The following is a 27,892-nucleotide window of genomic DNA, read 5'->3' as shown; positions in this document are numbered from 1 at the left end:
CATTGTTATCACTGAGTTGCTATGGGTAGGGTCATGTGTTCTTTGATCTTCACATCCCACGTGCCTAGCACAGTGCTGTACAATAACTATTTGATGAAATGTTTAAGAATTTATTGGTTGAAGGTACTTTTTCTTTAACGTCTCTGAAAAAAAAATCACTTGGTTAGCAATCTTAGAACTGAACCATAAACTTTATTATAGATGGTTGGAGCTTGATACATACAGTTTTTGGCTGCAAAATATAAGTTACACTAACATGCTCAGAGGCCATCGTTTAGCGTCAACGCTATATTTAGTCACATACATGATCTCACCTGCTTTGTTCTTCCCATATTCCCAGTCAAACTCCAGCCACCATTTAAGTCTATTTAGTTTACTGATATACATTAGGCCATACAAAACAAAATGATGGATAGTATCCGTATCACTGGATTTATAATATAAAGTTTTTCTCATTTAGAAAGAGGCATACTCTTTTGATCATGTATATTCTATTTAGAAGTAATAGAGAACTTGGAACTAATGTATATTAGAACATTTGAATAAAGACAGGTAAAAATAAACAAATCTTTGCCAATATTCTTAATCTTAAAATTAAATGTTATGATTTATTACTTCCCTGATTTTAAAATGTATTACGTAGTGAAATATATTCGATGGTATTTATGACAGAGTATATTTACAAATAGAAAATTCATTCAAATTTAATGATGCTTCAAGTACTGGAGCTACTATCTACACATTTCTTGTTAATAAGTACATACATTGTATCAGCGTTACTGAAGTAGTAACAGCATTTCCACATCACAATAGCAGCAAAAATAAGTTCCCCTGAAAGTCTTAACCAGGTTTACCTGGACAATCTGTGCAATATACTACAATCTGAACTTACTTCTGTAAACAGAAAAATGAACCAGAGATTCCAGTATGAATCAAATAATTCCATCAAAGAAAACCTTGCTAAACAGACTTTTATTCAAGCCCTCAAAACATAGATGAATTAAATATAAGCCTTTCTTTTAAATAATTAGATATCTACTTTGGGGAATAAATATATAAGCTCTCAATTATTTCTTTAATGTGGGAAAATGCTAAAAATTATGTTATATACATGCTGGCAAAAGGGAGGCTGTGATTACTAGTGTGTGTGTGTGTTTGTGTATGTGTGTGTGTGTGTGTTCCCATGCACATGCATGTCTTTGTACAGGCACGGGAAGAGAGAGAGTCAAGAAAAGTTTTAACAAAGGAGGGGACATTAAGGTTAGGTATTAGATATAAGACAAGAACTTTCTAGATGATGTTTAGAATTTAACAGAATCTTGAAAAATCTCTGATAATACTGATGCTTCTTTATAATGTTCAACCTTTAAGTGTTTGAGTATTATGAAAGAAATATTTCCTTCCAAATGTCTTAAAAAACCATTATAAATTAAATGGGTAATTTTTCTGTGCTAATTTTTAGAATTATATTAACATATTAATTTAGAGAAACTGCTTGTTTTTGTTTGTTTGTTTTCCTAGAAGTAAGGGCCTGGAGAGATGAATCCAGAATATCCACTTCCAACCACCTACTTTTGACCAGTGAGAGAAGAGATGCCCCTTGCCACGTGGGCTCTAGCTCTGGGCAAGTGGCATCTTGAGCAGGTACTGAACAAAGGACACACAGACCATTCATGTTATATAGGGCAAGCAGAATCTGGGTATGAAGCCAAAGGAAACCCAGCAAGGACAAAAACTCCTCAGAAATAGGATGGAAATAGAGCCTGGCATAGCTGGTTGGATTTGATGGGGTCATTTCAGTGCCTTTTTTTTAAAAGACGGAGTCTCATTCTGTCGCTCAGGCTGGAGTGCAGTGAGATAGTTTACTGTAGCCTCAAATTCCTGGGCCATCTTTCCACCTCAGCCTCCCGAGTAGCTGGGGCTACCGGCACATTACCATGCCCAACTAATTTTATATATATATATATTTATATATATTTAGAGAGGAGGGTATTGCTATTTTGCCCAGGCTGTTCTTGAGCTCCTGGCTTCAAGTGATCCTCCGGCCTCAGTCTTCTGAGTAGGTGGGATTACATGTGTGAGCCACTGCACCTGTCTGAGTGGCTTTTTTTATAGCATTACTCTAGCATCCTGAGTGTCCCCTGAACTACAGTGGAGAGAAGATTCACATTAAGGCTTTTTAAATATGGCATGTTTTATTACTAATCTTCCAAAATGTTGAAATATCTTAGGTTAACAAGCAACTATTTGTTGCATAATTTTAGCTCAATGGTTGCTATTGCTATTCAAACTATTGACATAATTTAATATCACTTAAAATTATCCATTGAAAGAAATATGACACATATCTTCATATTTAAATATATTTTTAAATATTTTCTTTAAAATTTAAAAATTTTTTGTTTTAGTTTTTTAGAGTCTTAAAAAAGTATTTATTTTCTCTAGTCACTAGATTCCACTGTATTGGTTTGCCCATAAGAATATCAGCTTGCCATATTTGTCAAAATAAAAAATGTATCGATCGCCCTGTCATTTAACTAATATTTGGTGTACCCACTATGTGCCAGATACTGTAAGAGGATCTACCTAACAAATGTCAATAGTATCACAAGCAATTAAGAAAATGTAAAAAATCTAAACAGAAATAATGGTTTTTAATGAAAACTGCTAATCATTAACTTCATATTATATTTCCTAAAAGATAAAATGTAGGTGAAAATGTTTAATGAACTGTAAAACCTTATTAAAAGGTTAAGTGCAATTATTAATTATTACATTATTTCTCCTAAACAATGAGTGTTGTAAAATGAATATACCACAATGAATATATCATTTGGTGGAGGAGGTGAAAGCAAAAGAAGAAAATAATTAGTTAAGGGATATTAAATGGTTGTGACAGGTTTTAAATGCTCCTTATATGTTTGATTAGCTTCATTTGAACTAAAAGTAAAGGCAAAACAATTTTAAGCATCATTGATAAATACCACCACATTACTGGAAATTGAAGTATTTCAGTTTTCAGAATGTGTTAAAAACATCCAACAAACTAATTCCTTTTAAGTGCCAAATTTTGAAATGGTTTATATTATTCAACAAAAAAATCATGCTACATAACCTTATGTAAAAAATTCTTATAGAAACAATTTGCACAAAAATTGAGGTTCTCATTGCAATGATAAGTTGTATTTAGTATAGAAAATGTATAAAGTTAGTCTCAAATTTTAAAATTCAATGTGGTTTATAACAATCTCTAAGTATTGAACTTTTATTACTAATGATATATCACTAGTTGTGAAGGACCTTTCAATTTCCCATTGAAAAATAAAATTTTCCTAAAATCCTATAACATATGAATGATGTCAAAGTACATACTGTAATCTGCCTAATATTGAGTTGCTTATGAATATCGTAGCCTCCCTGTTATATACTGTGAGCTCCTGGTAAAGAGGGATTCTGGCTTTTCTATCTCTATTTCTTACAGAGGGCCAGCACAATATTTTATAAATAGTGCTCAGCTATTGAAATGAAATGTGAAGAGATCTGTTCCAACATGTGCTACTAAACAGGATACACGTCTTCAGTTTCAAGATACATTTGATATCTTGATGTATCATCCTGGCTAATTTCTTTTTTTTTGAGACGGAGTCTCTCTGTCGCCCAGGCTGGAGTGCAGTGGTGCGATCTCGGCTCACTGCAAGCTCTGCGTCCCGGGTTCTCGCCATACTCCTGACTCAGCCTCCTGAGTAGCTGAGCCTACAGGTGCCCGCCACCATGCCTGGCTAATTTTTTGTATTTTTAATAGAGATGGGGTTTCACCTTGTTAGCCAGAACGGTCTCGATCTCCTGACCTCGTGATCCGCCCGCCTCGACCTCCCAAAGTGCTGAGATTACAGCATGAGCCACCGCGCCCAGCCGATCCTGGATAATTTCATGTGAGTAGAAATTACATGCTTTATTCTTCTCCTTTTATCTTTAATATCTAGCACTTGTGACATGGTACATAATCGATGAAGGTATACTAAGACAATGTAACCTATAACTGGCATTGTACTTTTATCACACTACTAGTTATTTCAGGTATCTTGAAAGTACTAAAAGAAGTTTTAAAAGCAAAAAGCATATGGAAACAATTAGGACACTTGGGGCTACATCTTTATTTAATCTGGCCATTTACTTCCTAGCTTTATCATCTATATTTATCATCTAAAGATCTACCTCTTCTCAATAATATGACATCCAGTACTGAAAGAATTCAAACCTGTTCTCAGTCTGCTTTGGGAAATAAAGGAACAAAACTGACTATAATGATGCATAAATAAGTAAATCAACATTTATGGAGGAGTCACTACTTGCCGAATAGTAGGCAGGTGATATTTATACAATTTGTGAGGTCAAATATGAGGTTAAAAGGTAGGAAAAACAATGAATGTCCACCTTATCGCTATGAGGGCTGCCCCATAAGGGCACTCAGTGTATACACAGCACAACTCCAGGGGTTGCTAGTAAGAATTATGTCCCCTTAAGAGTTATGCAACTAAAAGTATAATTAAGAGAAAAAACGTTGCTAAATAATCTATAATATGCTATTAATTCTTAAGATGCATCCCAAATTCAGAGATGTTAAAATGTGATAAAAGGTTTTAGGACCAATGAAAAATGAGGATAATACAAGCAATCTTCAATTGGCCTTTCTTTGATGGCATCATTTTATCAGCAGTCTGTACAAGAATTTCTGAGGGAATTTTTTCACTCTCCTCTGTGAAGTCAAAATAAAGAACATTAGAAGTGAATGAAGTACCGTTAATGTCACAATTCAGATATAATGCACCAAGATTTTCAAATTTATATTCTTCCCCTTAATTCTTAAAATTGATTATGGGAGGAACAGTGTTTTCAACTAACTTTTAGGTGCAAGCCTAAATTACTTATTGGGCACTTATACCTTTCCCTGCTTAATAAACATACACATATACACCCACACACACACAGAAACCCACATACACGCAGCTGCTGAGAAAAAGGCCAGAAGAGAGGCCACTTCAGAATATGAATGGAGTGAAAAAAACAGAGGGATGAACTGTGTGGGTCCAGTTATGAGAATTTTTTTCAACCAAAGCCAGATTGAAAAGTAGGCCATCTGTATATGCCGGTTTTGTATATGCAGGTTTTGCATATACAGACGGCCTACTTTACATATCCATGGTTCCACAGGACCAACTGTAAGACTTCCATATGCATGGACTGTGGTATATGCAGGGGTTCTGGAATCAGTTCCCTTCGTAAAGCAAGGGATGACTGTGTGTAATTTCTCTTAATCTCAGTTTCCTTATCTACATCTACAAATGAAATAGATGGGCTTTAAAAGTCTAAAAAATATCTACTAAGTTTTAGATATTATCTTTTGGAAACCTATTCTGGTAGAATCCTTCTATTAAAAATGTTCTTTCTTCCTAAACATATTCTTTATATAAAACAGTAAACAAACATGGCCTAAATGAATTGTACATACCCCCTTTAATGTGAAAAAAAAATGCCTCATTGCTAAAAATTTAGAATAGCAACATTACAAAAATATGAGTTCCTCTTCTCAATAATAGCTAAACAGATTTTACTTTTAATAGATTTACTTATCAGTGTAAAATCTTAGTTCTAATGTTAAATTTGTATATAATGGTTCAAAGTCTGTGTTTTAAAAAAGTATTAATCTATTACATACCTCTGAAAGGTACTGATATTATTATTGCTATGACAGAACCAATATACTTTGGTTCAGATTCTAAAGGAAAAATAGTGACTGTTTATAACTGTCAAATTATTTTAAAGTTATTAAATATGATAGCATCCAAACTGATAGTTCTGTAATATTTCTTCTTATCACCTTATGGGAGAGAGGGGATTTTCTGAAATTTCACACAGAAATAACAATTATCAGACATTTAGGAAGTTACGTTTTATCTTATTTATTTATTTATTTACAGAGTCTCGCTCTGTCGCCAGGCTGGAGTGCAGTGATGCGATCTCAGCTCACTACAACCTCCGCCTCCCAGGTTCAAGCGATTCTCCTGCCTCAGCCTCCCGAGTAGCTGGGACTACAGGCGTGTGCCACCATGCCGAGCTAATTTTTGTATTTTGAGTAGAGACGGGGTTTCACCATGTTGGTCAGGATGGACTCGATCTCTTGACTTCGTGATCTGCCTGCCTCAGCCTCCCAAAGTGCTTTTAGAAAAGCAAATTCAGGTATAAGAATTATATTTAGGAGAACAAGAATTAAGGAAAGTCTTGGTTGATGATCATTTTGACTAATATTCAAGGGTAATTTTATCTTTGTTTTCATATGTTCCCTAAATGAGTCACTAATTATAATATATAATCTATTACTTTTCAAGGAAAAAAAAACCTATTGTTTTCTTCTCATATTAAATTAATGAAAATATTACTGAGAATAAAATTAATATTACATAAGGTAGAACTGATAATGTTTTAAGCTGAAATGTCATGCTCCAAACAAATAAATCTAAGCATACAATTTCACAGTTGCAAATACACATATGTAATTCAAATACAACTGAGATGCTGGGCATGGTGGCTCACACCTGTAATCTCAGCCCTTTGGGATGCCAAGGGAGGAGGATTGCTTGAGCCCAGGATTTTGAGGCCAGCCTGGGGAATAGAGTGAGACTTCATCTATACAAAAAATAAAAAAAATTAGCCAGGTGTGGTGGCACATGCCTGTGGTCCCAGCTACTTGGGAGGCTGAGGTGGGAGCACCACTTGAGCCAAGAGGTCAAGGCTGCAGTGAACTGTTATCATGCCACTGCACTCCAGCCTGGGTGACAGGATGGGACACTATCTCAACAACAACAAGAAAAGAAATGAGATGAGTCTATTAGGGAAACACTCAAGTCATTCAGTAAACGTTACATTGCCATGCTATGTCACACATAAAGGATGCACACAGTAATGTTTACATCCATTGATAAAGCCACAGTGTGCATGCGTGAGTACTGAAACTGGCTAAACACCAAAGGATAGAAGAGTGAAGAGCAATATGCTGATTGGCTGACTACCAGGCAAAGTTACCTGTAGACAAGCTGAAATCAGGGTGAGGATAAAAAAGATTCCCTATAGTAAACAAAGCACTTTTGGGTCAACTATATAAAACTCATTTAGGCTTTCCTTCATCTCCACCTACAAGGCTCACAAAACCCAGATGGACAGTTTGGGACTGAGGCAAAAATAATGTGCAAGGGCGTCTCACTTGAGGAGAAAAAAAATGTGGGTCCCAGATTCTAGAACCAATATATCTGCTCAATGCAACACCCTAACAATAGTCTTAGAATAAACTACTGTATAGAAGGAACTACTGCTTGTCTTTTATCATAGTGACTGCCTTACCAACCAAGGAAACTCTATTTATTTAATCGCATTTCGACTGCCTTACCAAGAAAACTCCATTTATCTAGTCACATTTGTATACATATTTTATATTATAATATATACACAGATAACCACTTAGAGAAAATACTCACTATTGCAACCTGGTGTAGCGGGAAAAACACAGACTTTGCAGTCAGAATTGGGCTCAAATCTTGGTTTGGTTATTCTTATTAGCTGTATAACTATGAGTAAGTCTGTTTATGTCTCTAGGCCTCATTTTACATATCTGTAACATCAGAGTAATACACGAGACTAGTGTGAAGATTACACAAACAACTACTACTTCTAACCTGACAAGGGCCCCAGCAATGGGAAATGAGTTGGAGACAGAGGGCCTTAAGTTGCCCTTTCTTCCCAAGAAGTGGGTGAAGGTTGTGGGAGTAGAGAGAGGGGCTAATATGCATAACCAAATTCAAATTGAGGCACAGTCCATCTAATTGTATTTTACAGTTACTGTCAAATATTATCTTAGACAAAAAATGTTACCTTAGACAAAGGGAGCTCAATTTGAAGAATTAGGAAGAGCTTGGCCTCAGAAATAGTCATGGACAGAGGCAACTTGAATTGTAATTCAATTATAATAATAATTATAATTACAAGTGATGTTTACTGAGTGCATACTATGTGCTAAAGCAGGTACTAAGTACTTAATTGCATTACTTCTTTTAATTCTAACAACTCTATTTAGCAGATGATGGCCTGAAGCAACTGAAGATCCACAAAAGAAGTGAAAATAGCCTTAAATGATGACATTCCACCATTGTGATTTGTTTCTGCCCCACCCTAACTGATCAATGTACTTTGTAATCTCCCCCACCCTTAAGAGGGTTCTCTGTAATCTCCCCCACCCATAAGAAGGTTCTTTGTAATTCTCTCCACCTTTGAGAATGTACTTTGTGAGATCCACCCCCTGCCCGCAAAACATTGCTCCTAACTCCACTGCCTATCCCAAAACCTGTAAGAACTAATGATAATCCCACCACCCTTTGCTGATTCTCTTTTCGGGCTCAGCCCGCCTGCGCCCAGGTGAAATAAACAGCCTTGTTGCTCACACAAAGACTGTTTGGTGGTCTCTTCACATGGACGCGTGAGACAGCTAGAAAGCAGGCACAGACATCTGGGCTCTTTCAGCAAGAAGCCACCCATTCTAGAGAAAAAACGGAATGAAAGTTGTAGTTGCTAAAGCCTAAAACGGGCAAGTGATTCTCCACGGTCTTCTATTGTTGGAAGTGGATCAGTAGAAAACAAATTCTAATCCTCAAATTCCACCTGCTGGGTCACTATGGACTGACATTATCTTAGTTTCACCAAAGGGAGGAGGGAGGAAGGAGGGCAAACTGTTGGAGTAGTGTATATACAATGCTCCCTGAGTCCAGATCAAGAGTTTAAATGAGATAGATCCAAATGTCTCAATGAGGCAGTCCTACCCGATTCGATTTCTCTATTTCAGTTTACATCGCCGCTCATATTGAGTCACCTAATTTTGCATTACCTAACAGGCCAACTGAAATATGGTTTCTATTTTTATAAATAAATGTTAATAAACTGCTTTCTTTCATTGTTTCTCTGTTCAGCTCCAGAAAAGAGGCAAAAACCAGTGTTTTTAGACATGTGGTCCACAAACCTCTGGAGATTCCTGAGATTCTTTCAGGGGACCTGCAAGGTCTCTATTTCATTATAGTATTAAGACATTGTCTATTTCACTGTATTGACATTTGCATTAATCATTAAAAACGCAATGAAGAATAAAACTGCCTGTGACTTAGCACCTACGAAGGCAGTGATACCAAACTATACTAGTAGTCATAGTCTTTACTGCCACATAAGGGGGGGTGGAAGTGGAGGTTGGAGGGAAGCCAACTACACATAAATGTCAATGAAGAGTAAAATTTACCTCTGTTAAATCTCAATCCATGAGTATATATCTGTTTAATATTATGAGTGATGAAATGAAGGTATACATAAAGCACTTGCATACCAAACTATGCTATGATGATAGTCTGGAGGAAAAGCAGTTGTGTACTTGATTGCGTTTAGAGCTAAAGTAGTTAACTTTCTAATGGAATAGCATTTGTACTTGTAAGACTGATAGACAAATTATGATTATTCGGATTTGGGTAATTTGGAAGGCATTTTCTTGAAAATGAACAAAGTAAGCCTGACAATCCCATTCAAGAAAAACAACTGATGGTATTTGTGGTCAATGATACAAACTGAGCTTTCTTGTTAAAGTTGGAATTTTGGGAAACTTTTATCATCACTGATAACTTTGAGAGTTTTTTAATTCTTAAAGCTTTTCTGATGATACTGGTGGAAATATTAATGGGTAGGATTTTTTTATACTGTGTAATAAGATGTGTCAACATTTACACGATTTATGTAACTAAGTGAAACAATATTTTCCAAATGACCAATGTATGATGTTACAAAATCATATATGGGTAAAAGATCCATTCAAAGTACAAGACAGACCAATGGATTTTTATGAGTATAAAATGTGTTCTACACTCCATACTGCAACTAACCTTTAAGAAATAACTTCCTTTTTAGTGTGGGTATAGCATCAAAGAAGAATATACAAAATTATCTGAAAAAGCTATTAAAATAGACCTTTCTTTTACAATTGCATATCTGTTTGAGGCCGAGTTTTCCTCAAAAACATCAATGAAGACAACATATTATAAGAGAGGAAATATAGAAGCAAGTATAAGAATTCAGCTGCCTTCTATTAAGCCAGACATTAAAGAGATTTTCAAAAATGCCATATTTTTCATTGTGTCTTTCATTTTAAAAATATAGTTATTTCTCATAAAATGCTATTTATGTCATCATAGGTTTATTGTTATTTAAAAATAAATATTTTAAAATGTTCTCATTTTTAATTCCTTTCAATAGTAAACATCAATAGATATAACCCATATAAACAAAAACCCCACAGTGACCTTAATAAAGTTAAACATAAGCCAATGGGAAAAGACCTTACTCTGTCATAATTCTTCCCATGTTTCCCATGGGAAAGGAGGAAGGGAGGGATGAGAAAGGAATTTTTTCTTTTCTTTTTTTTGAGTCGGAGTCTCGGTCTATCGCCCAGGCTGGAGTGCAGTGGCGTGACCTCGGCTCACTGCAACCTCTGCCTCCCCGGTTCAAGCAATTCTCTTGCCTCAGCCTCCAGAGTAGCCGGGACTACAGGCGCGCACCACCATGCCCGGCTATTTTTGTATTTTTAGTAGAGACGGTGTTTCACCATGTTGGCCACGCTGGTCTTGAAATCCTGACTTCAAGTGATCTGCCTGCCTCGGCCTCCCAAATTGCTGGAATTACAGGCACGAGCCACTGTGCCCGGTCCCACTGGTTGTTTTCATACACATTAATTTACATCATTTATTCCTTATAAAAGTCTAACAGATATGATTATCCCTAATTTATAGATGTAGGAACTGAAACAGTGATTTTTGCCTAAAGTCACAGTTGGTAAGCAAAAAAATTAAGATTACAGTAAGTATTTGATTCTGAGGTTCTTATTCTTTTTACCATATCATATTTATGACAGACCCCCACCACCCTAACTGGTCAGTGTCCAACAAAAACTCATAAATGCAGAGCTTTGGTCTTTATCATAATTTTTGTTTGAAATCCAAAGGTCTAATTCTTGAACTGATTTCTATTTCTTCATTATTGGCTTGTTTTACCAAATCCAAAGAAGGCTGGGTACACTTAATAACAGCTGATAATTGGCCAGGCGCGGTGGCTGACGCCTGTAATCCCAGCACTTTGGGAGGCTGAGGCGGGCGGATCACAAGGTCAGGAGATCGAGACCATCCTGGCTAACACAGTGAAACCCCGTCTCTACTAAAAATACAAAAAATTAGCCAGGCACGGTGGCAGGTGCCTGTAGTCCCAGCTACCCAGGAGGCTGAAGCAGGAGAATGGCGTGAACCCGGGAGGCAGAGTTTGCAGTGAGCCGAGATCGCGCCACTGCACTCCAGCCTGGGCAATAGAATGAGACTCTGTCTCAAAAAAAAAAGAAAGAAAAAAAATAATGGCTGATAACTGAGCTTCCAACACAATGTACTAATTTTCCAGTGTCAGCACACTTCGGTATAATATTCAAGAGTTCTTGCAATCTCATGCTACTCAACATCAAAGGGTAGATTTATACAAACAGGCAAAGGCCTGTCTTCATAGGTTCATGTAAACAAATAATATTCATTAATCAAACCTTTATTTTAAAAATCTCCTGTGCGTCAGGTGTGGTGGCATGCACCTGTAGTCCCAGCTACTTGGAAGGCTGAGGCAGGAGGATTGCTTGAGGCCAGGAGTTCTACACTACAGTGAGTTATGATGTCATCACTGCATTCTAGCCTGTGTGACAGAGTAAGACCCTGTCTCAAAAAAAAAAAGGGGGGGAAAGAAAGGAAAGGAAAGGAAAGGAAAGGAAGGGGAAGGGGAAGGGGAAGGGGAAAGGAAAGGGGAAGGGAGGAAAGGAAAGGGAAAGGAAAGGAAAAGGAAAAGGGGAAAGGGAAAGGAGAAAAAAAATCTACTGTGTTTACTAGGTTTTGGAAATATAAAACATGACAATGTAAAGGTTAATTTCTGGTAATTAAAACAGAATTATGGCCCTTTAAAGGCTTTAAAATTAATCAGGCTTGATCACAGTTTCCCTTTTAAATGAAAACTCTAAAATGAAGAAACAGGTATGCTTTGGTGAACAGTTAATGATTATATTTTAAGACTGCCTTATTGAATTGTTAGAAAATGCATATAATAGTGACCTTGTCAGGTGGGAGCAGCCACTCCTCTCCTGGCCTCATATGGAGGCACTTCAGCTAGAGTTAACATTCTTAGTTTCTCTCCCCATATCCCATTCTTTCTTTCCCTCAGGAAGAGTGTGACTTATCTGATTAGCACATTTAGGAAAAGAAACTGAACATGCTCAGCTCAGCTCTTCAGGGCATCTTCCAAATAGGTTGCAGAAAGGATGAATTCTACTTTACTTTCTACCACATGAAAGGCAAAGGGAATGTTTGCAGGATAAGGGGAAAATTCATTTTGGGGGGAATATATCTGGAAGTCCATTAGCTACAGATCTAAATCAAATCTTCCAGTTGAACTGTATCAATTTTTAATGCTGGTGTTTTGTTTCCTTTTGTCTGATTCCTATGTAATACTGCTGAGTTCCAAACTGCGGAGTGTAGCACTGAGGTATTATTTTGGAACAATGTTGTACTGTAATACGAAAACATATTTGGTCTTTGTCCCTGGTTCCTGGTTCCTGGAACAGAGCTCCTAAAAGGCTTGAAAGCTCATGAGTGTCTTTTGTTATTCATAACAATCCCCTGAAAAAAATCCATCACTGAGTTTATGCTAATGAGGTGACTTAGACTGGGGCATTTAGATAGCCTTAGGATGGGACTGGTCACCAGAAAGACCCAGTGATTAGAGGGTACTTTCAGCCTCACCCACTGGTGTCCAGGAAGGGGAGAGCTTCCAGGTTAGTAAACACACTGATGTGCAGCTGGGAGGGTGGCATGCTGACAGGGGACAGAAGCTCAGTATGCCCTTTCCCATCCATATACCTTGCTCTATGCATTTCTTCCATTTGATTGTCCCTAAGTTGCATCCTTTATAATAAACTGGTAAACATAAGTATTTTCCTGAGCTCTGTGAGTCATTCTAGCAAGTTATTGAAACTGAGGAGGTGGTAACAGGAACCCCTAATCTACATTCAGTTGGTCAGAAGTATGAGTGGCTCCTCCAGGACTTGTGACTGGTGTCTGAAATAGGGGCAGTCTTGTGAAACTGAACTCTTTAGGTAGATAATGTTAGAACTGAATTGAACTACTGGACACCCAACAGAAATTGCAGAATTGGTTGGCATCAGAGAAAACACCCCAGAAAGATACTGAAAGGTACAAGGGCCAGGGACCTTAAGAATTGGATTAGTTCTCAATTGAGTCTCAACTTGAGAAATGATGTTATTTATTAGCCGTAAAGCCCCAAGACTGTGTGCCAGATGCTATGTTTGCTTTACACATATTATTATTATTTAGAGATGAAGTCTTGCTATATCAGGTTTGAGTTTTGCTAGACTCAAACTCCTAGGCTCAAGAGATGCTCCCACCTCAGCCTCCTGAGTAGCTGGGACTATAGCCATATGCTAAGGCACCTGGCTACATATATTATTATCATTCTACTTTTCAGACAAAAACTCAAGTGCAGGGGTGTTAACTTGAGGTCACACTATATTAAATGGAAGAGCTGGAATTCAAACTCAGGTCTATCGGACTGCTTTTTTTTTTTTGAGACGGAGTCTCACTCTGTCGCCCAGGGTGGAGCACAGTGGCGTGATCTCGGCTCGCTGCAACCTCTGCCTCCTGGGTTCAAGTGATTCTCCTGCCTCAACCTCCCAAGTAGCTGGGATTACAGGCGCCCACCACCATGCCTGGCTAATTTTTGTATTTTTAGTAGTGACAGGGTTTCACCATGTTGGCCAGGCTGGTCTCGAACTCCTGACCTCAGGCAATCTGCCCATTTGGCCTCCCAAAGTGCTGGGATTACAGGCGTGAGCCACTGCAACCCAGCCTTGGACTGCATTTTTAACCTCATCTCCATACTATATCTCTACAATGGTATGATTCTGAATGTTATTCATACACTAAAACAGGAAATAAAAAGTTATTATCACAATTTGCCTTCAATGACTACAAGCTTTAAGTTGTTATAGAGAAATATAAATGCCTTGGAATGTATTATAGAAAACATTTACAATAATACATTTTTATGCTGATTATTAAGATACTAACTAAGCCTCTTTTTCTTCTTTCCAGCTATATTTTAAAAGATCTGGAGGCAAAAAAAAAAAAAAGAGACTAAAGATAGAGTTAATTGGGGTACACAAGTTTCTAAGGGAAGCAAAATCCGATATGAACAGCAGCAGCCCCTTGTGGTCTAAGGGGAAAAGCAGTGTATCTGTAGTTATGGGGGGTGAAAATATGTTTTTTAAAAGAATATATGTACATATTTAGCCATTTGACTTAGTTCTCAACCCAACACATTAAAAAACAGATGCTTTAAAAAATAATCTGTTGCCAAGAAGCTTGTTAAAATTTTATCAGTTGAGATATTAAAATTCATTATGAATTAATTAACACATTATACAAAAATAAAATGTTTTTGTTTCATCGTTTTACAAAGTACTATAACCAGTGGTGATTAACACTGGGAATTTTGTGTGTCTTGATATGTCTTGCTCAAAAATAAACTAAATGTATAGGATTACCACTAAATTGATGACATTTTCTGTCTTCACTCTTGAATTCTGTTGGCAGATGTTTTTGAGAACAAAAAATTCCATCTTATTACAAAACATATTAAGCAGGTTTTCCTGCCAGGCAAGTCTGACATGATGTGTATTGCCTAGACCAAATCAATCCCCTTAATAAGCCATAATATATGCTAGCAAGTACACTATTTCATAGTTAAGAAAACTTGCCACATGAAATAGTAAGTTCTTTGATCTCTCATGCTCTGCTCCTAATGTCTCAGAAAAGTGCTACATAATCTACTAGTTAGTCATATCTATTTATACTCAGCAAGTAAAATAAAATTATACTTTGCTAATCTTTAAGTTTTAGGCCCAAATTTACTTTTGCCTGTGTATACTAGATACTTGCAAAAATTTGAAAGGAGACTGGCTATTTACAAGATACTAGAGAAAAGAAAATCCAAATACTTGAATATACTTGGAAAATAAAATAGTTTCAGAAATTAAACAATCATTGTTTGTAATACAAATAAATTGAACTTGGTTGCTAAAATACTAGATAGAAATGACTTCAGTGGCATTTGCACAGAAGAGATTCAGAACTGTGAACATACCCCAGTCAGAACATCAAAAACATATTTTTGGAAAGAAAGCTTTAGTTTATCAGAGTTGGCTGTTTCTAAACTATTGCAAAAATTCACATGAATGCTGAAAAAAATCAATCAGAAAACTAGGCAACACCAACTATCTTACATATTAAAGAATAAGATTTTTGATGGATGTCAACAAATAATTGATAAATATTTAAGCATCTCTATGTGCAATTCCAGGCTTTGCTAAGATTTCTATTCTGTAAATGTTTCTTTAACATTTGGACTTTTCGTTTTGTGTCCATGTAATTCTCTTCCCCTCTATCCTCAGCATCTGTTTTTGCTTTCTTTCAGAGGCTGGGTCTAATTCTTCTCCTTTACTTCCCATCAGTAGAGTCTACAAATAAGTCTCACTTTAGGAAAGAGATGTTCAAGCACTGCCAACCCAACATTAGACAGATCAGCATCAAGTCACTTTTGCCTATACTCTACACATAGTCTCTAAAATTCTATTAACTGACCTTCCTTGATTTACTTGTCCTCTTATGCTCCAGTTTGATAACAGAATAACCTTCATTCCTATGCTGCAGGTTCCTTTATCTAGGTATCACTTAGGCCTAATCTTGTTGTTTTGTTCTCCATCCAAGGGATTATAAATTCTAGTATCAGTTCCTGACTCCCTCATAATATGCTCTGTACTAATGCAAAAAGCAGCACATATCTGATTTTAAGGATTGACATGCAATGCCAAAACATATAAAGCACGCTCAAAGATCTAAAGGATTATGGGGAGATCTAGTGGAGAGGCATGAAAATAATTGGTAATATTAATTAAATTATTAGACAAAAATACAAGAGACATATCAAGATAGTACCTGGTAAATTCCATGTAAATTAGCTAATCATCATACATTCCATGAGTCTCAGTAAGGAGGGGTCATCGGTTATAGTGAGAGGAAGAGGTGGAATTTCAGCTAGGCACTTATAATGTGGGTTGTAAGTGGATAGAATTTTGGATTCAGGAAAGAACAGGAATTGAAGTTACAGATTCCATAAAGCACAAAGTTTGTACAGGGTAGAGTAACCCCAGCAGCCTGGCTGTACTCTTAAGAGCAAATGTGTAACACAGAAATTGCAATGGGTCAGGTTGAAACATTTCCATTTTCATCCATAATTTTAGCAGTATAATGACATAGCTCAAAAGGAAAATAGGATATTCTACTTTTATATATTCAGATGAAAATATATAGTTCAAGGTATCAAATAATGACCTTATACCATTAATTTTTGGATTGTAATCTCAGCTACTGGATTGAGTGGGAAGTCAACAATTGTAGTGCTGTTTGACTTTTTGTTTTGGTTTGTTGGAATGTTTCCTCATAGAAAATCAAGCTGTATACTTTAATAATGCAGGACATATTTTAAAATGTGGTAGTTGTAGTGTGGGGTTTTAATCCTGGCTCTACCACCTTATTTAAAATTTATTGTGAAAGATCTGCTCTACAAATATTTATTGTGAAGGCTCTGTTGTAGGCTCTGGGATACAGTAGAGAGCAAAACAGACTAAGTACATGCCCTCATGAAGCTTATATTAAGAGCTATGTGACCTTTGAAAACTTACTCAAAGGGGTGTGTGTGTGTGTGTTTATGGTACAAACAGGCTTTATTAGTTGCAATGGAAAGTGGCAGAGGGGAGGATATGATAGCTCCTGCTCCTGGGGCAGGGTCCTCAGACTGAGTTTCCACCCTCCAAAAGCTAAAAATTTTTGACCCACAATCTGATCTGTAAATTTGGATCAGTATTAGTCATACTATTTGTAGAGAATATATAAATATATATACATATTTATAGAAATACTTACATTTATACATATACATTGTTTATAAACATTTAAGAAATAGAGTCCATTAAATAATAGCTGATCAAAAATCTATCTTTGTCATCAAATGTTTACTATATTGTATCATACATTTACTACACATGGCTTAATTTTCAAATTTCAGATACATATTTTGTTTTCAATCTACAGAACAATGTGGTAAAGAAGAAAGAGGGGAAGAATCTACAGTAATTACTAGTCCTGGTTTCAACAAGTAGATTTATTATCTACCATTTACTAGCTTTGTGATCCTAGACTAACATTTGTGCATCAGTTTCCAACTATAAAATCAGGACAAAATGATGTGATTCATCTACCTATTAGGCTGTCACAAAGAATAGAAGATAATTTCAAATTGTAAATTGGTAAGAAGTACATAAATAAAAGTTAATTTAGTTCCATCATATAAAATGCTCTGTGTCTGAAAATTACAAACACTTGGTATTGGGAGATATGTAGAGAGAAGAAGAGCACTAGCAGAAGTCATTTCCAGAGTGGATCAAAATTACTAAGGAATTAATACACCGTTCTTCTCTTTCCCACTACAAGGCCAAAACTTACTATCTAGAAGTATGTTTGAAGAGTGTCAGCACATCTCTGCTATTTTGCAAAATTCCAGAAGATTTTAAGAGAAATGATGTTTACTAAGAAAAAACATTTCATAACTAAGACCATCGATACAAAGTTGTATTATGTGTTTGGGCCTATTTTTGTCTTTTGGTGCTTTTGTTGGGAACTTGAATTGATGAGTGAAATGGGACAAAGAGGCAAAAAGACTTAGAAAAGAGGGAAAAATGACAGGAGTCTAAAAGAGAGAAAATAATTAAAAAGAAAACAAAAGGAAAGAGAGCAGGTCTTAACAATGAAGCAACATAAAAAGAATGTTGTTTCCTTGGTATAAGAAAAAATAGATGAGAGGAAAAACAAAGCAGATGTGAAAAACAGAATAAAGAAAATGCATGCATAAAGAGAACAAAAGAAAAAAAGCAAAGCAGTGGTGATAAAATAAAGACAAAATAGGAAGAAATAAACTTACGGGACAGATGTCTGATATCTGAGATAGATGCTTAATCTGTACATGTCACAGGCAAAAAAAATTGTTTAAGAAGAAATAAACTTAATATACAATATCATTTTGTTTGCATTTTACATAAACAAGTAGGTATTCCTTATAATTTTATATTTCAAAAGCCTTATATAATTCATTTCTGGAATCTGGATATCAGAGGTAATCTTTTAAAAATTTTAACCTGTCATAAGATGGTGGTTTACAGACTGGATCATATAGAAGGAAGCTTAGTACAACTGATAGAGAAGATGGTAACATCATGACCCCGATGTAATCATATAAAAGAAAGGGGGTGATATAACCGCATTGGAACAAACAAGCTACTTATTGCTTCTAAATATAATAAGCGTTCTTGCTTTTCAAATAATATATTAAATAGTGAGATGCTTTCTAAAAATTTAAATATTATAATCTGCTTGATTCACTATATGAGCTGCTTTGAGAATTCCTTGTCAGGATACATTTTTGGGGTCTTGAGAATATATATGCTGTTTTCACCACTGCTTAACTGTCATAGCTTACTCAATAGACTGACCTATAAATAAAATATTTTGAATGTTTAAAGCACAATTCCAAAAAGTAGAGTGATTATGCCATGAACTAGAATAATACAGAAAATAAAAACTTAGAAAGCAATATATTTCCCCTAAAAGGTGGTATGAAACATTTTATTAATGATCTTCTAAAGTAAATGTAAAAATAGCTCAAGTTGAATAATTTGAAATGTTACTACTATCCTATTGTATAATTTATAAAACGTTATTTTCTCTGTGTTTAAATGTTCTGAATTGCTCACTTTTGAGGACTATTTCAATATACTATTTTTCTTAACCCGTAGCATTTTCGACATGCTTTACTATTAAACTTCTAGCATCCATAATAAGGGCTTTGAAAATTGACAAATGTCTCATACATATAATTTATAGTATGCATGTCAACATTCTGAATATGTCCAAGTGTAAATAAAATTGTTTGTGCCCCCTACAGAATTAGAAATCCTTGGGCAACACTGCTCTAATGATCCCATACTGTTAGTACTACAAAGTGTAAAAGTTCGCTGGGTAGGACAAGAGAAAAGGACAGAGTTCCCTCATTACACTATCCCTACACTATTTTGGCTTAAGTATTTATTAAGATATTAATTACTCTTCCTCCCTCTATCTGCCTTTAGACATTAGGCTGAGACACTGTAGATAGTTGCTCATCGTAAAACAATGCATTATCCAGTAAACCTTACCCCCCAAGATGAATGTTTTGTATGGAGCATTATTAATTCAGCAGGTGATATGTCTTAGAATTGTGAGGCTACATATACTCTCTCTTATGCACAACATAACGGCATGTTATGCTGATGTTATGTTTCCTTAAACAGCGTGTTTGGAAACTGAATTGGCAAGTTTTCTGCCTTCTGCATCCATCACAATAAAATTATTTTAGAAAATTTTTCTTGAGGTAGTATATGACACAAAAGGAAACAGAATTTGCATTTGTGACTTCTATAAAATGTCACACTGAAATAAGAATGATGCGTTTTGTAATTCTGAATTTAAAAACCCATTTAATCCAAGTAGACGACTATGGGAAATAAATGATGAAAAATAAAAAAATTAATATTCTTGAAGAAAAACAAAACAATCTACATATAATAAAATATATACAAGGTAAAGAAAATAGTAAAGGAAAGTAGTGATCTCACTCACTCTGATATACAATTGCATCATTTCTTTTTCTCTTTGGGGGTTACGATACTTCTCATAGAAATCACGTCGCTTCTTTGTTTCTTTAGAAACTTTATCTTTTCTTTCCCGTTTTTCTGCTGGTTCATCTGAACTATCAGATGATGACTGTACGTGTATCTTCGGCTTTTCTACTTCAATATAGTTTTCATTGGGATTTAGTACTATTACTCCATATCCTTCCTGTTTTGAAATGAAAGAAGGTAGCATAATTTAAATCTTATAATCCATTTCAATTTTCAAAAAAGTTCTTAAAATTTCAGTCTAAGCAATTTTTATATAGTTGCATATTCATTAAAATACTCCTTTAGGCAAGATTATGATTTTATTTTTTTCAAAAGAAAGTCATTTAAAATTGTTTGCCTTTATTGTGTATATAAATAAGCTTTTATTATTTATAAGAACAAAAAACATAATTGCAACATAAAGATTATAAAGCTTAAATTAAAAAACTAATTCAGATATCTCAGAACCCAAAAATGACTGAAATAAATTAGCAAATAATTTATTTTCAAGTAAACTTTCAAATTATATTAATATTTATACTATCTGTTTTGAGAAAACAACCTCTGAAATCAAAGTTTACAATTCAAACTACATTTTTTTGTATATTTTTCTTTACAATGGCCCTTTCAAGAGCATTTTTTATTTGTCTGAACAATGAAAAAGAATAAGCAGTTAAAAAAGAATAAATCTGATTTAACATTACAAAACCATCCATATCTACATTATTATAAAGACATAACATCTACCTGTGTACCTTGAATTTTATTCACTTTGTTTCTCACAGGAGGCCAGAAAAATCATAAAGCAAAATAAGCCACTGTCTTACTATAATGTATGGAAGCAAGTCTTTAATCTTAAAATTTCTTTCATTTTTCAACCTACCATAAAAATTCTCTTTATTAAAAACTATAATCAGGAAATAAGCAAGGTTCCAAAGTTAAAAAATACAGCTTGTTGAGCTATTACGGCTTTTTTTTTTTTAATTTGTAAAACATGTTTTCCTGTCTCATTTCTTTCTAGCCTGGCAAACATTTCTGTGGTTATAATTAAGAAAACGTTTGATATTTATATTATGTCTAATGGAATAAGCTAACCATGAGAAAATATAGAGAGGGATAAACAATAACCATTGACAAGCATGGGTAACACAAATTTTTGAAGCTATTATATATCTTGTCTTTTCTATTCAGTTATGTGTTGTGAGGTTCCAATTATGTCCTTGTAAAATACTATAAGGTCATATTTAAAAGATGTATGATATTATAATAAAAACATAAGCGCTACAGAAAATAGCTCACAAAATCTATTTATTAGAAAATCTATTTAATAGAAAATAAAACTTATAAAATCTCATCCTTACTTAAAATAGGTAGTATATATAGTTTTTCAAGACAGTAACTGTAGAATCTTCTACTTGAAGTTTAAATTTTAAATTTTTTGCCAAACCAACCATAAGATGATTTTTAAAAATTGACAGCAGTAATAGTAAACCAGTAATAGCACAGACTCAATTATCTTATTTTAAAATATGCTGCATTACTGCACATGGTTGGTTTTTTTAAACAGTTGATTTCACAAACTACTTACAAACTTCTTTGGAATTGTTTTCTATTTTTTCCTCCATCAGATGATATTATTGTCTAAAACGATTATTTAGTTTGGAAATTTTCAAGATCACTGAAGTTCTGATTTTAATGATAGGACTATTAATTAAGATACAGTCATCTTACATATATGGAAACTATATAATAATATAGAGCAAACTGATTTACAAAACACCACCCATTCTTCAACAGATGTTCAAATAAAGCTTTCAGAATAATGCTTCTTTCACAAAAAGCTTATAAAACACTTTACACATTCTGTAATTTAAACATTCTACATCAAAGCAAAAGAGAATTTTTTTTTAAAGGTTCTTAGCTCTAAGTCAAAAGTTTTACCAACAAAAGATATTTTATTTGGTCCTGCTTTATTCTAATCTGTATAGCTATTCAAAAGTCTTGTAATTCATTGTGATCACTGTCAGGTAGACAGATTGTCACTTGGTGATTTTCTACAGTTGGACACACTTGACTAGTTATTAAAATCACATTTGAAGGAAGTTCCTACCCCTCTTCCTTGTGCCTCTTACAACTTTTCACGCCCTTCTCAAATTTCAGCTATAACTTCTCCTCCCACCAAAAGTAAGTTAAAGAACACTGTTGCACTCTGCTAAACAGGGTGAAATAGAGGCATTCAGTACACTGTCTCTGGTGTAAGGAACATAGTCAAAAAAGGTCACCATAGGCCAAAAAGAAAATTGCCTCCTTACTAGGTTCTGTACCGTGAGTAAGTGGTCTCCTGTCATGTTTCTTCCCTGCCTTCTCTGAGTGAATTGAACTTTAAACACACATACACATACACACATACACATACACATACACATACACACACACACACACACACACACACACACACACACAACCACCCTCTCATACTCAGGAGTTAAAATTAGCAAGACCAAAATAGAATCTTAAAATTAGTAGAGATGAAAATAGTGATATACTACATTTTAATGATAATATGAAAAATTTCAAATTCAAAAACTTCACTCAAGGTAAAAGAGTGGGACTTTAATAAGCTGAAATAACATGGCATCATCTTTGTATAATGAATAAATCTCAAATAAAGGTAAACTCTTTGAACAAAATTTACAGTCACCAGAATTGTAAGACTATTATCTTATTACTTAATCAAAAAAATAATATTTTCATACCTGGCTTATTTGAGCAGAACTTTAAACTTCAATTTTTAGAAATCATAGATTGAAAAATTATCGTGCCTACTTAATTTGAAATAGACTCTGAAATTTGATATGTTCCATGTAAATAAGTATTTTAAAAAAGGCATTTATAAATCATCAAAGAAGCAGTATTTGTCTAAGTAACTGAAAATTACATGACTCATTTGTTCAGTATCATAAAGGCACAATGTCAATGTTTCACTGAGGCATCAACAGATGAGAAATGATTCTATTTTTAAATCACCACTATATAAATCAATTGAAGATTTGTTATCATTTAGATTTCAACAATGGATGCTTCTATTTAAACACCCAAACTATTTAGAAAATATTTTATCCTTTAGATATTTCAGATTGCCAATTTAATTAATGTGACAACAATCAAGAAATACTCAGGAACATTCTCTGTAGAAATGAGAGTGGATTTTAATAAATATCTTTGTTGCAAATTCAATTACTGTTCTGTAAAAAAACTAACATTTAAAATTAAAATATTTCTGTTAAATTAATTAATGCAATATTCACAGAGATCATTCATAACCATTTTGTAATGAGTAGCAGAAAGCAGGAGTAAGAAAATAAAGTTAACTATCCCACCTATGTGCTCTAACCACAGATATATAGTAAAACTTAATGTTTCCCTTCTTTTCTCTGTCATATGTAACACTGGCAAAAATTTCCTTTATATAAGCTACCAAGATTTTTGCCATGTCAACATCAATATATGGAAACTAAAGAGTCAAAGAAAATAGAGTAAAACAAAGCAAAGACAAAATGTCACTAGTTAAATTTTACTGTTTTAAATTGAATAGTATCAACTTCCTCAAAAATCAGACTAAATACCATTTTAAAAAGTGATTCTTTCCATTCCCAGTAACTCAATCAGTACACAACAAAATTAGTAAGAAGAGATGCTAGTGTGACCTTTCACGAATGTACCCATAAAGTTTTATGAAACTACACTATAATATCAGGCATCAAGTATAATATCTTAAAAGAACTGTGGGTTGCTACTCTACTAAGGAAGGCTCCATAACTTATGCTTAGACTCTTAAACATTTTATGTTGAAGTACTTCTTTTATATTTAATTATTTCTTAAGTATGCTACATTTCTTATAAGATAAAAAGTTAGGTCATTTCAAATATACATCAAAACCCTTTCTCTTATCTTTGAAAAGATAAAACGATCAAATCGATTATCTAGCATTCTATAACTAAATAAATAAAACTTCTGGCATCCTTTATAATGATTTACCAAATCAATTCCAATATCCAACATTTCAAAAGACAAAGCATACATAAAGTTGTTAATTAACTCATGTTTGATCACAGTCTAGTAGAAATTAAGGTGATCAAGAGGATATATATTGGTAAAAGTAAGCTTTATATCTTTAATTCATCTCATTCCATTTTTATACTTTTGTTGCTATAATTCTACTTTCATTTTCAGACCTGTGTTTACAAGGTATTAACTATGGGATCTTAATCAGAAACCCTTAAAAGTTCATTCCTAGACATAGCATTTTATTCAGCAAAAGTACTTGTGATTTAAATAGAATACACAGGTCTTTAGGCCTTCTTTACTTCGAAGTCTGTAGATGCACTTACTAATAAATAATAAATCATTTATCATTCAACCAACAAATGATGGCTTAGGTCAGAGAGATCTAAAACAAACAGGTGATGACAAACACAAAGAACCAAAAAGGAAAACTTTGATAGACAAATTATATCAGTACAAAAACGCACTTATCAAGAAGATTCTGTAAATAGATAAAACCTTAAAATGCACGACCAAAACCAGACTTCTGACCCCAAATGAAATCTGATAAAACTGAAGACTTATCCATGTTAATTTACCTACTCATTACCAATTATAAGAAAAATGGAAAACAGGCAAATTCTACATCTTTTCAACTATCTTTTGGTTGGCTAAATAAAAAATCAGCTGAAAGTACTTGGCTCTGCATATTAACCTGACAATACTGCAAGCCACATGTGACCAGAGAGGTCAGGGGTTAGAGTGGAATCCTTTGACCTATGGAACTATCTGCTTTGGTCTTCAGGCAAGGCTCTGTAAGAGATCATTTTACACAAATTTATCAATCATATTTCTCAAGTTCAGCATTCTATCTGCTTGGTTTGAAAGAAGATAGGTGCTCATCCTCAAGGGAATTGAAACCCAAAGTGCTTTATCTATAAACGACATTTACCCATAGACAAACCACTGTCCATTCATCTTTTCTGAAAGATGTATGTTGTATTTATTCTCATCTTTTTCCAAGAAGGGTATGTATATGTCACTGTTGCAACATCCTAGGTGCAACAGTGAGATGAGGTCATGACAACCAATCAGAAGTCACTAGTGAAGCGTTAAAGTAAACATAGCTGTTGGAACTGCAGCTCTGCTTGAAAAATGCCCCCTCCATTATTTTAGCAATTTTCTCAAGACGTGACCTGGGACTGAAACGCGTGAAATGTCACTTGACTCCGTTTTGTGTTTCTTCTCAATGTGCATTTAGGAAACAGTACTCTACTAATATTTTGTAAAATGTTCTCATAACCATACTTTAACTTGTAGCTTCATGAAATCTAATGCTGTGTGAGTTCCATGGTATAAAAATACCATAATATGGACCAACATAGATTATCCCAGTTAAGTTTCCAACTTCAAATAAAGTTTCCAACTTCAAATAGCTCATCAAGTTAGTCAGTAAAAGAAAACATGCCACAAAAAGTTTTCAGAGGACCACCTGTTGTCTATTATTTTTACATAGCACTTACTCATAAATCATAACACAGGGTAATTAATCAAGCTGTCAAAGAGAAGGTCAAAGGTTATATGGTAGAGTCAGAAGGTCATCCATGGGCTGATAGAGGTCAGGGTCACACTGCATTCCTCATTATCAAGTTGGGATGAGAGACGGCCCAAGCAAACAAAAGTGAAAGCAGATGGAGAAGTGAGTGGATAAAAAAAAAAAAAAAAGAAAAAATTTCACAAACAAAAAGAAAAGTGAAAGAAGACTGTCAGCTGCCTTCAAATAGAGAATAGAAGAGAAAAGAAATACACTGAAATGTGCTCAAAGGAGCTCAAGAACATAAAGAAACTACAGTTTTATTAATTAAATAAACTGAATATAACTTTTCTTGGCCATTTTATTAGTAGATACTAAGCAATATTAGAAAATACGTGTTCGGCATCTGTATACCTTCTCCAGTTAGATTAATTCAGGTAAGGCAAAGAGTTCCAAGGATGAAGAATAATTTACAAAAACAAACAAACAAACAAAAAACTTACAATAAGAGAGATTTTCCCCCCTAATATTGTGTGAGGGTTATAACACAGATGCAGATAGTTTTAAGCCATACAACAGATAAATTCTTGAGTATGATACAAAGATACCCATAAACATAAATGTATCATAAAAGTCCTTCTGAATAACAAAACAGTTATAAAATATTCTATTACTATGTTGGCCTGAATTAGATGCAGAATACTGTGCAAAATTAGCTGTCACCCTTTGCTCAAAATCTTTGTTAATCTCATTTTGAATGTTTGCAGCTTTATCAACACATGCATCAATGTCAGCTCCTTGGTTACTGAACCGCTGTAGTTGGAAGAAGATATAATTAAAATGTTTTGGCACACAAAAGGTGAAATTGTATCTTCCCTTGTTCCCTTAGGAGTCTGTAAAACATGAAGGATATATTGACAAACACACACCCTTGTCTCCAGTTCCGACATGTCAGGTCATCCAAGCACTATTTATTTTAAAACATGCGCTTTGCACTTACCCATATTATCACCCACTCCATTTCTAACTTTTCCTGGGTTTTAGAGCATTATGTTGCTTAAATCTTGCAAATTTCTCTTCTATTCACAATTTACTTATGGAAAGATTCTATAAATGTACAATAGTACCATTAATACATTTACCATTCATTTTTGAGGACAGAAATATGATTTAATACCATAGTTTCGTGAAATCTTTTATATTCTTTGCTTCTCATTCCCATAAGATGACACAAAGGTATACCCACACGTTTATACATTAAACTAAAAAGAAGTAACAAGTTAAAACTGTTGCCCAGTCAATGATATATCAAAATCCCTAAATGAATTTAGGAAATCGAAAAGATACCTCTTTATTACATGGTCTAAAGAAGACCTGGATGGGCAGATTCATGTCATTAACTTTACTATTCCTCATGCTAGTTATGCCTGTGCGTTTTAAAATGCTGAATGGAAGTCCAATGTTCTCCTAACTTCTTGTGAAAATCTATTATAAAGTTGTGTAAATATAGTAGTTCTAAAACATCTCTGGTAGCCACATGGGCTTTCAAAATATTATCACTTTGACCCAATCATATATCATACAAACATATGCTTAAGTTTTTAAGCTAATCATAAAAGCTGTTTCTAATGATTACAGTACCCAAATTATTCTATATTAAATATACCACCTTTCTCTTTCTTCTTTCAATTAAAATATCATGTGTTTAAATTGTTTTCATTGTTTTTTCAAGAATATATCAGTGCTTGTGGTGCTAGAGTCCACCTGCAAGTATGAGGACATAACGAAGAATTCTATTCATTCAGTCAATAATTCATTAAATACCGATTTCATACAACAAACATTTAATAAGCAACTACTATCTACCAAGCACTATGCTAGTTATACTTAAGAGTCTACGTGTATCCTATACTGACAGTCACTTTTCATTTTAAGATATTTTCATTCAGTAGAAAATTTTAAATCCAAATCATATACAAATTCCTAAAATGTCTACATGAGACCATTATATTTTTCAAAAAAAAGGGAAATGTGAAAAGGAAAAAAGGAGAAAAGGGTAATGATAAAATGCTCCTAAAACCAGGCTAACTAGATTTTCAAGGATGATTAACTTTAAATGGTAAGTTAAGTTTGTGTTTGTGTTAAGAGTGGTATTTAAACTTACTCTGTAACAATGAAAATGTAATGTTTGAGGATGTGTGTTTGTGCGTGTGTGCATGTTGTGTTGTATACATTCACATATTTTAACAAGTAACATCATTTCATAATCTAAAGGAAACGCTTCAATACACATATATCTCCTAACAGGTGCAAATGAGTATAGCTATGAATT

General features: G+C 34.3%; 1 protein-coding gene across 17 annotated transcripts in view; it reads right to left on the bottom strand.

The window, feature by feature from the left end:
* Window positions 1–27,892, bottom strand: part of ARB2A (ARB2 cotranscriptional regulator A) — a 493,797-nt gene that overhangs the window by 242,684 nt on the left and 223,221 nt on the right. For all 17 annotated transcript variants that reach the window (XM_001137302.7, XM_063810257.1, XM_063810253.1 and 14 more), the window contains one exon: window positions 19,941–20,159. In XM_001137302.7, coding sequence (XP_001137302.1) covers window positions 19,941–20,159 — 219 coding nt within the window. The remainder of the gene's footprint in view (window positions 1–19,940; window positions 20,160–27,892) is intronic.

Source organism: Pan troglodytes, chromosome 4 (assembly GCF_028858775.2).
Source record: "Pan troglodytes isolate AG18354 chromosome 4, NHGRI_mPanTro3-v2.0_pri, whole genome shotgun sequence".
Lineage (NCBI taxonomy): Eukaryota > Metazoa > Chordata > Mammalia > Primates > Hominidae > Pan > Pan troglodytes.
This window is presented reverse-complemented; position numbering and strand designations above follow the sequence as displayed.